At 33.7% G+C, this 13,298-nt stretch overlaps 2 protein-coding genes across 2 annotated transcripts; both read left to right on the top strand.

The window, feature by feature from the left end:
* Positions 1-1,270: 1,270 nt before the first annotated feature.
* Positions 1,271-10,276, top strand: LOC128158996 (uncharacterized). The gene is made up of 4 exons (XM_052822017.1): positions 1,271-1,573; positions 3,521-3,907; positions 7,002-7,191; positions 8,586-10,276. The coding sequence occupies exons 2-4, from the start codon at positions 3,579-3,581 to the stop codon at positions 8,694-8,696; spliced, it is 630 nt and encodes a 209-aa protein (XP_052677977.1). The 5' UTR covers positions 1,271-1,573; positions 3,521-3,578; the 3' UTR covers positions 8,697-10,276.
* A 329-nt stretch (positions 10,277-10,605) lies between these two features.
* LOC128160464 (uncharacterized) lies at positions 10,606-12,968 on the top strand. The gene is made up of 3 exons (XM_052823788.1): positions 10,606-10,943; positions 11,569-11,758; positions 12,412-12,968. The coding sequence occupies exons 1-3, from the start codon at positions 10,864-10,866 to the stop codon at positions 12,520-12,522; spliced, it is 381 nt and encodes a 126-aa protein (XP_052679748.1). The 5' UTR covers positions 10,606-10,863; the 3' UTR covers positions 12,523-12,968.
* Positions 12,969-13,298: the final 330 nt, after the last annotated feature.

Below are 13,298 nucleotides of genomic sequence, written 5' to 3'. Positions count from 1 at the left end.
AAAGGTAATATTGGAATTCCGATAATTTTGAAAATGATTAATGAAATAAAAATGGTTAAAATTACCGTCAAATTACCGGCATCGGCCTTCCCCATGCGCGAATCTAGAAGAGTAGGGTGAGGGTTCCAGACCCCACCCCAACCCCCGCAAAATTTTTTCCCATTACATGTACAATATAAAATTACAAAAATATGCCTCGGACATCCCCAGGCAAACTCAAATAACCGTCAGACACTCAACCCCCACCCCAGGAAAATTTTTCTTATCTGCGCATGCCCCCTCCCCCCCCCCTCAAAAAACAAAATTATTCTTCAGAACCCCCTGTAAAATTTCCAGGATCTCCGCATACATTCTAAAAGGTTCATTGGCCCTTGCTTTCGATAAAAAATGCGAGTAAAATGTTTGGTCTTTTTACGTTCATACCGGGCATACCCACTGTGTGATTATAATCGTCGTCCATATTCTGTGTATATTGAGTCAATTATGATGATTCGATAAGTTTCTCAAAATAAAATGCACATGCAAAAAAACAACATGCGGCGAATCAAACTTCAGACAACTTATAAAGATCTGTATTTGCTTATATACATGTACTTTGTTTCTTTTACACAGTGTTTATACATCTAATATTGCACCATGGTCAGGTATCAATTTTTATATTACGTCACGAGTATGACGCAGCTACGACGGAAGACCTAATCGTTGCTTGCAACGAGCTCGTCTCTAGTTTTAAATATCATTCTTATCCATTGATAAATTAATATGAAACAAAATTGACCAACGACATGTGGTATTGTGGTTTGATAATAAAACAAGTATCCAGATAAACATAGTATTCATTTGGGTTCTCAAAAATCCTCAGCTGAAACCTCTTTAGAATGCTCAGTTACAATTACCGGAAATAAACTCCCGCATCCGGAAATAAAACCTTAATTACCTCTTGCGCGCAGAAGAATCGATCAAAACAACTCGCGCGCTTTAGCAATTGATCCACCTCTCCAAATAAAATCACCTGTCGCGCAAATAACCAGATACCAAACGGACACCTTACTTATGAACGGTTCAACACTAATTCACGGCACACTCTGTTGTGTAAGAATTTAAATTTCTCTTTACTCAACCGAAACTTTTAATTTTTCAAACATTCGAAACCATGCGGTATCTATAAAATGCATTGATAAGAAAACCCCGAGTCCCCAGGTGTCAAATTCATTTTCTCACTTCGCCGAACCTGAAATTACCTCAGAAGTACACCACATAGAAGGCAGAGAGGGGGATAATTGCTATATCCGAAACATAAACTAATTCGCCTCAGAGCTTTACATGTAATGAAATCCGATTAAAGGAGATTTAACTTTTTTGTTCGCTATCCTTGAATTTCGTCTCGATCGAGTCAACTCTATGGGTCTCCGTAGCGACGTTGGTATCATGTGACCAGGCCTCCAGTCCTGTGTTGTGTGTGTGTGTGCAATATGGCTATTGGTAGATAGAGGATTTATATGGGACTGTAATTGTAGAAGATATATATCTCGATAATCAAACATTAATATATGGATTTAACTAGACTTCTAAGGTAAGGATATTCTTAGGTTGAATTTTTTAAAAAAATATTATTTTTATTTTTACAAGTTTTAAACCGTTACATGTATTAATCTTTCACCTGTCTTAAAAGTTATCGTCACTTGGAGAAGGTGTTTATATAATCAATTGTTTCTATTCTTGCTATCAATAATAATCATATTACGATGTTTACTATGGTGGCATATGTATACACCATATTAATGAAAATCATAAAATAAAGATCAAAATATATAAGCTTGATTTCTACAGCGAACAGGCTGTATATGATAATATGCAATCAGCCGTGTTTACGAGAGAGACAGAAAGAGAAAGAGAGAGAGATAATCATTTTTCTAGCACGATTCCAAAATGATTTTCATTCTATTGTTGGTGAATCCATTAATGCATAGACATTTCGCTACCATACATGAAAACCATCCGATTATGACCCAAACAAACGGAATTCAAATACGTACGGGCGCTAACATAGGAAATCAATGTTTTGAACGTATTAAAAAAAGCGGAAACTTTTGGTCAAAAGAACTGGAAGTCAAACAGAAAAAAAACCTCTTCGAATGTAGTGAATAAAGCTTTGTTTGCCTGCTCGTTTTCTCCATTGATTTCGACATTACTGTAGCTTGTAAGGAATTTTTTTTTTAAAAGGTGCTGTCAATGAGCAATGAATTGAAAGGAAACCGAAGTTCCAAGGCAAAAATGTTATTCAATTCCAAAGAACATTATCATTGTTTTTTTGTTTTTTTTTGTCCTTTGGTGTCTTATTGCAAGAATTAAACATACTAAGACAATGATACCGTATGTACATGTATACACCTTATGAAGGGGCACAAATTGTGGTGATCGAATCAGTCACAAGAATTATCGCTGATTCATTTCGAAGTTCATTCCTTTATTTCCAATCTCTCTCTCTCTCTTGCCCTCTCTCTATTTCAATGGGATTGAATAATAAATGACGACTGAAGTTGAAACATACACGAATTTAATTGAATTGCAGATTATGCGAGTGCATATGCATATACTGGTAGGTAAAAAAAAAAACTCTCCCGTTCGTCTAGGTCTCTATAAAAATCGATAATAATTGTTATATAAAGGATTTCTCTCGATCTTTATCTCTCTATCACTCTTAAAACGTGATCTTAGAGAGAGAGAGAGAGAGAGAGAGAGAGAGAGAGAGAGAGAAGCAGTTCAATATTCAAACAAATCTCGGCGGATTAAGCAAATCCTGTAAAAATCGACAATTGATGAATAATGTTAAACAATAAAGCAGATATCCAACAGAGAGTGAAAAAGTGAAATGTTCAATTTCAGTTTTTACATCTCTTATCAGGATTAGGGTTTTGTTTATTCAAGAATTGCACTATTGTTCGACCCAACTCAGTTGGGTTCTATACTGAAATTTAAAACTGGGATAATCATTACCGATTTTTTCAATGAGACACGGGAAACTTCGGCTTTAAATCCGTCTGGTTTTGTTAAAAGTCCGATATATAAATCTCATTTTTGGTCTCGTCGTCAATTAAATACAACGAAGTATTACATGAATGTTTGATCGACCAAACTTGCTTTTGATAGCATTCGAATTGAAAAATTCATAATTGCATACGTATTGGTTTTGGAAATGTATAATTTATTGTTACCATGTACTTGTAAAATCGTGAAATAAAAACCGCTGTGTTGACATATAGTGTATTGAGGTTGTTTCAATAGGTTTGATGAAAATGGGTTGCAATAATATTTAACAGTGAGTATACAAAATCGACGGCTACAATTGTGACCTCAAATGTTAACAGCCATTTTCGAATTTCTGAAGCAAACATAAAAATCAAGCAAAATCACGCTTTCCAATTGTTAGTAAATATGTTATTTCATTTCCTTCACGAGTATACTTTACATAGGAACCTTAGAGCACCATTTTATATTTGGTTTCTTGTTTATTTTACAGACACCAATAGTTAGTACGTAGTAAAACAAAGAAGAGGAATAAGAAATCCAACTCCAAAATGGCAGCTACAACGACCCTGCCGAAGATTTCTCGCACCCCGTTGGCTACACCCGTCCCCCCATCCATCCAACGCGCCAACTCCATGTACGGAGCCTACCCCCCTCGTGAACTGTCTAGCTCCATGAGCTTGGTCCGGATCCCCCCTCGGGTGAATCCCCTGGCCCCACCCCCTCCCCGCAAACGAATCCAGGACCACTGGGAGACAGTTGAACAACACTGGCACAATGACCAGAGGCGGATCCTGATGCAACAACGGGAGCACCAGCGGTATCACTCCGCCTGGGCCAAGGCTTTCTACGGGGCACCTGCCGAGAAAGAGCAATACAGGTGAGGGATTAAGATTGAATGAAGGGTTAGGGACAGTAAATCAGTTTTAGAGAGAGAGAGAGAGAGAGAGAGAGAGAGAGAGAGAGAGAGAGAGAGAGCAAGCATGAGTCATCGAAAGAGAGAAAAGAGGGAAAATGTTGTTGATAATTTTGCATCAGTATTTCGTTCTTTTGTACTTTTATACATGTAATTAATGAAAGACAAGAACAAGCACACACCTGATCTCTATCAAGTGCATTAAACTATAAGCCAAGTCTGATCTATTTTTGATGCAGGTATATTCCCGTAATCTGTATATGGATACGAATCCATAAAGATAAGAGGTTTTATTTGAGACTTTTTTCGAAACTTAGATCACCCCATTTAAATATATATATGTATGAATTATTGCCAAATCTTTTTAACATGACATTTTTGATCCTGTTCTAACACCTGCACAATGCACACTGACTTATAGGGCAGTTCCCAATCTACGAGAGTTGAGAATTTTACTTTCTCTTATTAACTCGAGATATTTGGAGAGCACTTCAAACATAAGTAGGGCAATATTGGCCCCGCTTGCAGTTTGTGCTCATTTCAGTGTCAACTTGTCAAAGTTTTCGATTTGTTATCAAAGAGACACAGATTAAGGTTTGCAACACATACCGTCATTATTTTAACCAAGGTGTTAAAAATTTCTATTTAAATTTCTCCGTATCTAGGGACGCCTGATAGGGGGAAAAGAAAAATGATCCACTCTTACGTAAACCGTTTCGATCGTTCATAGTTCCTCAGCAATCAATAAATATAAAATTTATCTAAGAATTTTTGCAAATTGTAATTCCTTTACAAATGAAAGATAAGCCAGTCTCCTTTTAATGTACTCTGGTTTTTAGGAAGGGTAGATTAACAGAGACCGGCTACCTATAATCGGGAGGTCTCGTTGGTGCGACACGAATGCGCACTCCAAAATGTCATCTAGACGCTTGACAGTGATTAAGATTGCTATGAAAGCTACGACCTTTTTGGAAGAGTCTATAAATCGCAAAGAATATGGGAAGGGGGTATGAAAGCAAAGTTTGAACACCTTTTTGCTCGTATAAATGAATACAGGAATTGATAAAGCAAAGTTTTGCAAATAAACGTGTTAAGAGCTCAAGGCGTTTCACTGCTCCATGTGTTAGAAAGTTTTGAAATTTTGATGGTATTAAAACGCTGTTTTATTTTCACACTGTAATTTCTACTTGGAAGTTGTTTTAATTGTTCGAGTGAAGTCAAGGGTTTGTCCTTTTAAATGACCCGTTTTCTTTTAAAGTTTGGTATTGGACATAAAAATAAAATTTATTGAATCGAGTGATTTTTTTTATGAATCACAGTTCAATCAAAATGGCTTAATTCCCGTCAAGCTACTAAACGCCAAAGAAATACACAAACACTTCAAAGGAAATAAAATTGTGAGACTTCTAGCAATTAACGGCAAAAGACTGTAAAAATCCAGAGTCATTTAACCCTTCAACGCGTTCATAAAGCCTGGAAGAATCCATTACAATCCTAAAATCGCCAAATCACAAAAAGTTCTTAGTTTAACTGTTTTAGAGCAATTTTAGCCATAAAGAGCAACACTTAATTTAATTTAGGGGAGAGAGAGAGAGAGAGAGAGAGAGAGAGAGAGAGAGAGAGAGAGAGAGAGAGAGAGAGAGAGTATTCAATTGCATCCTCCACCTTCACGTTTTTTAATTAACGTACTAGGACTAATTTTAAAAGCTCTAATTTGCTATTTCCACAAGACCGCCATTGTTGACAATAGATTATGTTATCAAATATATTGGACAAACAGTGGCCGACCTATAGGTAAACATTGACGTACCCACCCATTCTGTCGCTCCAGACGGCTGTTCAGTATATTTTGCATACTTTTGCATACACAGTACAGCAGTCTGTTGACAAATAGCATTTAGAGCTTTGATCCAAAACTTACACACTACCGATGCCGCAAACTAAGCAGGGCTTTTTTTTTTTTTTTTAAATTTATACATTTGTCCTCAAATTGGTCAGATCATATGAGAGAGAGAGAGAGAGAGAGAGAGAGAGAGAGAGAGAGAGAGAGAGAGAGAGAGAGAAAGAGAGAGCAAATCCTTGCATTTAATAACCTCAACAAATGATATATTAATTTCAATTTGTGATTTTCAACAATTTTCTATAATCATTTACCTTGATATATTCATATGTAAGCTGAAACTTAGCGGTACGCGTTTAAAAAATTCAAATGTCTTCATCTCCGGGTTAATAAGCAATTTAAATTCAATTTAATGCTATTGATTATTCGTCGGCATAAAGAGTAAAGTGTTTAGTTGTTCTGAGAGATATACAAGAGCATTTGAAGAAATTTTTCTAAATATAAAACCCGGATCAAATCGATATTTTACAACAATGCACATATTGTGCTTGAGCAAACAAGATGTAAAAAATATTTAGCGGAAAGAAAAAAGACCTAGGTTAATCTTCGCAAAAGAGCTCTTATTTTTGGAACGTCCTGTAACCGGGAAAGAGAGTAATAAAACGCGATAACTCAAGTGTTTGAAACACCAAGCCATTTTTTCTAAGTATTCATTCATGAGAACAGGTATATGATTTCAGTATATATTTTAGCAGACAACGTTAGAGATATGGTGCAGTGTAGTAGAAACTTCCGAATTCGAACATGTCATTAAAATGAAAAAAAAACCCCAATTAACAAACATTAGAATCATTTCAACAAGACCTTGGACTTTTGGTAGCACGTGACTATCAATTTCTTGCGCGAAAACAAGTTGAAAATGACGCTGGTTTCAAGCAAAATATGCACCGATTGCGTAGTCTTAGCCCAGAAGCCAGCCAAAAATTTCAAACAGCCATGACTGAGTGACCAACGATGAAATAGACAATTTACGTCACATTGCTGTTTGATGCAACTTCTCTTTTTAAAAATGTTCTTTAAAAAATATGATATCAGTACTGTATACATGTTTACATGTAATTATATTATAATTATTTATTTTATATACTTGAAATTCGTAGTTTATGTACATTTTACCGCTTGATAACTTACCAACACCTTTTTTTCCTCCATTCACAGAAAACACTTCCGGGATGTTCTCAAACAACAAATGGCGGACCAAGATATCAGTAAAAGTGTAGCCTTCAAAGAAAAATGTCAGGAAAGTAAGCAGTCTATAGCCTACGACAACGATTGTCGTCAGAAGGATATGGACGCCTATGTAAAAAAACACGTTTACTTACAAAACTTCAGGGACGGAAATAAAAATGTAGGTCTATCTTTGTTTGCATCTCTGCCTCGTTTTCTGCTTCTATAAATATATATAATGTATATCTAATCACATTAAACCAGGGTGTATCTGTTGAACATATGTGAATCTTGGTGTATTAATATATACAATCATGTAAGTATCTTTGGATCTAAAATCATTTACAACGTACATATCTATTTTTTTTTTTTTTTTTGCATTTCATCATGTTAATTAGATTAGAATTTTGCAAATCTGTAAATACACAGTGTTCCTTTTCAGTTAAGTATCGGTATTAGTGTGTAAAATATATCAATCTGATATAATTTATGTTCCATTTAAACTGAATAATGCGTAATTAGTCATACCTTTCTAAATAGAAAGCCCATCCTTCCCAATATACTTTTTAAAAGAAACAACCAACTTTTTTTTTGCATGTTATACATTTTCGCAGATTTCACGAAAAATTGACCATCGCGAGAAAATTGACCTTATTTACCGCGAATCACCCTTTCATTGCCAGTCGATTTGAAAAGACTAAGTTACAAATTATAAATGTTGGTTTACAGTAATATATTAACAAAGCCGTTTTATGAAGTCGATGAGGGATTGTCTGTTAGCATAATTCTATATCGACGAAGAGCCGAGAAAAGAAGTTTTAGATCGATTTTGGTTTTTTTTTTCAGCGCTAGCTACGAGTCGATTTCATATTTTTTTGCGTAGAAGAAAATTAAAAGCTTAAGTTGATATGATATCATTGATTTGAAATGATTAGTTATTAAATCTTTAATAATGCTCCTCTTATTGAAGTTTTGAAGGCAAAGTATACGCTAATTGATTTTTTTAAAAAATGGATGTGGGATTTGCTAGAAGTGAAGGAATAGACTCATCACTGTTGAAAATACATAGTTTATATAGATGTTGTATATAGATTTTATATAGATATTTACAATAAACTATATATTAGAACCATTTTAACAAGACCTTGGACTTTCAGTAGGATGAAGGTATCTAATTCTTGCGTCAAATTAAGTTAAAAATGACGCGGTTTCGAGCAAAATATGCACCTATCGCGTAGTCTTGGCCCAAAAGCCAGACGGATCTTGTTGATTTCAGAGAGCCATGGTTGAGTGGCCGACAATGAAATAGACAGGCCTACGTCACATTGCTGTTTGACAAAACTATCCAAAGTCCAAGCTCTTGTTAAAATGGTTCTATATTCTATAATCTGAAAATGTCTCTATGTTTAGAAAATGACCATGATATGTACATGTAGTGTACATTCATATCAACTCATTTTATTGAAGAAATGAGTAAATAGACACCTCAATATCTTTATAATATGTGAGATGTGAATCGATAACGCTTTGTTTACGGAACTATTGTTGCACACTCTCTTGTTTTTTCTATTTCAGATGATGGAGAAACAATGGCAAGACAACCGAACCAGTAGATATCTAGAACAACGCATCGACCGAGAAAGACTTCGATATAACCCAATCAACTGGTCCTGTAGCCTTAAATAGTTCTTGTGGGTTTTTTAAATTTATTTTTTTTTTTTTTAGTTTTTGGTACATAGTTCTTCTTTAAAGAGGGATAACTCTTCCTGTGATAAATTAATCATTCTTCATTTCAAAAAGTTCAAGATTTAAAGATCGAAAGATTTTTGAAAAAGTTTGCTGTTTAAATTTTGTGAGTTTAAATTTTGATATCTCTTATGATGGGGGGGGGGGGTGTCTTTATATTAATTTTGGTTTTTTCTTAACGGGGGAGAGTATAATTTCAACAAATGCAAAATATTATTTATGGAACATTTTGAAGGATGATGTATCTTAAAAATAGATTACATGTAGGTTTTCAATTGTTGTTAGTAGGTTTAGGTATCTAATACAGTTTGCAAAATGTGTAGTGCTGGCGAGATGACTTGTTTTTACTTGTAACACACTGTGTACTATATCAATTTCGAACAATTGCGAAATTTTTTGTACATTGTTAATATAGTGTTCATCTTAAATAGTATTCATGCATTGAATAAAAGGGGTGTTTTTCTCTGATATCTGCATAATTTTAAATCCTATTAAATATATGGATTTTTAAAAAAAAAAATGAACCCTTAAATGTTATTAATATCAATATACAGAGTTTAAATCTCAAAATTGCAACAGCATATGCATACAGTTACATATCTAAATCGACCTTCGTTATACAATTTCTAACCTTCCCTTACCTTACAAAAAAATTATTTTGAAAGATTTCATCCACGCACTGAAAAACACTGAATATCATTGTTTGAATCTTTTGGATTACGTCAGCTAGTTACCGACAGTTACCAATTGTTTTCTATGTTGATGTAAACTGAATAATCACGTGAGACCAGCACAAGTGTTTTGATCTTATAACGCAGACATTGTACACCCATTTTAAAAATTGCTCAATTGTTTTATTTAAATATTTATTAATTAGTACATGTAAAAGTGTTTAGTTAATATGCACGCTTTTAAATACGGGAGACAACTTGTGTTTAATTTCAGAATTTGTCTCCCTTGGCGAGCAAATGATAACAATCATCACATTTTCAAAATATATTTTTGTACAAGTTTTGAAGTTTGTTTTGTTAATGTGTGAATCATAGCCTTATGTTTTTTTTATTTAAAGTCTTGAATGTATCAATTTATGGTGTTTTGAACACCTTTACGTATATATAACATGTGTCCTGTGATAAACTCATCTGTGATGAAAGATATGTTATTAATATATCTCATTATATTTCAATATAATCATGCATGTACTTGTACTGCTATAATACTAGTGTATGTTCTTTATCAGTATTATCTAACGTTACCTTATCTTATTTTATACACACGTTTAATCGCCGATTTTGTTTGTTATATGAATGTATTTATTTTTAGAAAATTATTTTTGCCTTTATTTACGCCTTTCTTGAAGTGGATTCGCGTGTTTTGAATAGAAAAAAATTGCATAAATGATATTTATATTTTAGTTTTACGTATTTTTTTTCCAGAATTTATATTCTAATATGATGCCACGTTTAAATGTTTCATTAAAATCTAACTGTCTGCAGAACATGTTATTATTTATTCTATGGACGAAGGGAGGCTACTCCTCTGGCACCAACGATGAATATTGATGATTTTATAAAGTTTCATTTCGTTTCTATTCAATCAAAAAAGAAACAAAGTCATCTTTACTTAAGACAAGACAAGGTGTAGACTATTCTTTTATCATGTCGAGGGGGTGGGGGGGGGGGGGGCTATGTCTATACAAGTTAAAACATCTTTTTTATCCATTTAAAGCATACTGAGTATATTCTAAATTATAGGTCTGAAATTTCTAAGTTTGATGATATAGCTGTTCAAATACAGGATTTTGTTTGTTAAACAACCTCTTTTTCTTTCTTTCTTTCTTTTTTTGTGTCGACCAAAATATTTACAAGAAAAGGAAAAGGTCAGCAAAGGAACTACATTTGATGGATCTTTTTTTTTCTTGATAGTTTAGTCAATATAGATACACAATAGCATGAGAAGTTGGAGAACCCTTTGATATTCTGTGACAATTGCAAGCGGTTATTTAAACGGCTACAGACTGACAGGGTCTTTTGAGGCCAAGTTTGTCTTAGCAGACAATTTGTGTGTGTGATATTAATGATATCTGACTGTCAATCAGGAGCTCTTTATGAATACAGTGGACTACTGTGAATTTAACACAGGGATAACTGTGCAAAAAAAAATGGAAGAAAAATATAGAATTAACAAGTAAGTATATTACGTTTTTATTTTTGGTTTATAATAAAGTTGCTATCAAAAAATTTATCATTTATGGACCATTATGGTTTTTTGTTGAATTTGAAACTATATTTTGTGAAATATAGATATGGAGTTCTTTTTAATGGAAAGTATAATAAGAAATAGAAAAAAAGTGTATAGCGTGGGAAACATTCTTACGCAAACAGAAATTAATTTATCTTGTATGTTAGAAATTATGAGAAATGTATGCATCGTGTAGAAGTGGTTCATACATATGATAACCAAGATTAATCAAGGTTTTTTTTATCATAAAAAAAGTTAAAGTTTTTAAGTTAAAAAAACATTCAAATTCACAAATTAAAGATAAAGAATCAGTATAGAAGTCAGAATGTTTTTCTATAAAATATGTACGCTTGAGCCACAAATCAAACTTTCCTTAATAGGCATTAGATCAAAATAAACACACACAATTATTTAATTGTTATCAGTTTTATATATTTTATTTACTCCAAAGACATCTATTGGCCATTACAGTGCGTCTTTGAACATCATAAACGATATTTTTTGGCAATATTCATGAGTCAATACTTAAAAAAAAAATATCACGATTTTCTAATTCTTTGTTCTATCTTAGACCTCAGTTTCTGTCTGTCCTAAAAGACCAGATCTTGGAGCATGAAGTGAACAAGAAGAGAGACTTCTGGGTAAGGTCCCAGGAAAGTGATGTTTCCATCGCCATTGATAGGAACACGTTGGAGGAAGAGAGACAATCCCGGATCAAGAAACGCGTGTACCTACAGCAGTTTAGAGACGCCAATAAAGAAGTGAGTTGTGAAGCATGCGCAGATCTAGAGGAAGGGTGGTTCGAAGGGGAAGGGGTGGTTTCCCCCATCTCATAAAATTAAAAAGATTAAATCGCATTCTAAAGTTACCAAAATATCGGCCTCGACTTCTTCACCCTTGAAAAAAATTCTGAATTCGTGCATGCTAACATAGGCTGGTATGAAACTTGCTGATTTCACAGAAATGTGTCGATTATTTAGAGTAAAAAATCGAGTAAAAGACACATTTTTCTAAAAAAAAAATTATATCCTTGCTGATGTTTTATTGTGTTTTGGATTCTTTTATTCTGACAATTAATTTCAGCAGGTTCGGCAAACTTTTTTATGACTTATAAAAATTAAGTGGATAACATTATTTTATTCACTCATTTTTTTATGTAGGTTGATTTTTTACAGTCTTTATAATATGCCCATATAGTATATATATATTTGCATGGCTATGATGCAACAAATGATCAACAAAACAACTGTTTTTACGTTTATCTCGATCATTGAGGGTGTATGTGACCCTGGTGGGATGGAGAAATGGGAGAAGTGATTGGGTCAAAGCTATACTTCCTTTCATTCGGGTTTTTTTTCTCTGTAAGTACACTCGCATTAAAGAATGGTCTTAAGAGCGTTCAATCTCTTTGCAGTTGATGGAGAAGAAATGGGAGACTCAGAAAAACCAGAAATGTTTGGAAGATCGTGTAGACCGAGAAAGGCTAAAGTTAGAACCTATCAACTGGACGAGGACATTACACTGATTTAAAATCATACAACACAACACTGTCAAAATTATTCATATTTGTTGGGATTCAATTTTTGTGAACCTCTTTCGAGCCCCACAGATCTAAGGGGGTTCAGTTCCAGGAAGTCTCTTTCCAATTGTAATTATTTAACGTTCTTTCCCAAATACCCAGCTACCTTAATGGTAAAATACAAGAAAACAATTGCATTGAAGACGGAAGAACGAAAATTTGTACTCATTCAAAGAACTCGATCTTCCTCGGTCTCCTATTGTTTTCATGGGACATTAATATTGTTAATTTGCGGTAAGGTCAAATTTTTTTTTGGTTACGAAAGGGAAAGATTTTAAAAATCAATGAAAGGAATTCAGTCTTGATTTTCCTCGTCTGACACAGAGTTTCAGGTGCCTTATTTTTCTTATTTCATCTTTACTGTTCGATCAACAAAGTCACACACACAAAATATTTTAGGAAATACAGATAATTCTTGACATTTGATTCTCAAATATTATTTAAAGTGTCTGAGGGTTATTTTTCTTTCATGGTGCAGTGCATCTGCATCATCCATGCATTTATTTTTTTTAATTATTAAGTCTTTCAAATCTATCTATATGCGTCTCATATTTGTATTTATTACTGTTTGTTTATATTATTGTACTTAGTACTTTTTTTTTAAATAAAAATTGTTTTACTTAGCTTCTTTTCTAGTGTTTTTGAATTAAAATCTAATGCAATAAGATTCAATTCAATTCACACGCAGAGTTAAATAAATGGACCTTTAGGGCAAGTATGTG

Source organism: Crassostrea angulata, chromosome 8, assembly GCF_025612915.1.
Source record: "Crassostrea angulata isolate pt1a10 chromosome 8, ASM2561291v2, whole genome shotgun sequence".
NCBI classification, from domain to species: Eukaryota; Metazoa; Mollusca; class Bivalvia; order Ostreida; family Ostreidae; genus Magallana; species Magallana angulata.
Note: the sequence above shows the minus strand (reverse complement) of the source record. Positions and strands in the feature narration are given on the sequence as shown.

Bases quoted from the DNA above. Each gene is read 5' to 3' on its own strand.
- LOC128160464 (XM_052823788.1), top strand. From the start codon at position 10,864: ATGAATACAGTGGACTACTGTGAATTTAACACAGGGATAACTGTGCAA. The intron at 10,944-11,568 runs GTAAGTATATTA...GTTCTATCTTAG, and splicing joins GAAAAATATAGAATTAACAA to ACCTCAGTTTCTGTCTGTCC. The intron at 11,759-12,411 runs GTGAGTTGTGAA...ATCTCTTTGCAG, and splicing joins TTAGAGACGCCAATAAAGAA to TTGATGGAGAAGAAATGGGA.
- LOC128158996 (XM_052822017.1), top strand. From the start codon at position 3,579: ATGGCAGCTACAACGACCCTGCCGAAGATTTCTCGCACCCCGTTGGCT. The intron at 3,908-7,001 runs GTGAGGGATTAA...CTCCATTCACAG, and splicing joins GCCGAGAAAGAGCAATACAG to AAAACACTTCCGGGATGTTC. The intron at 7,192-8,585 runs GTAGGTCTATCT...TTTCTATTTCAG, and splicing joins TCAGGGACGGAAATAAAAAT to ATGATGGAGAAACAATGGCA.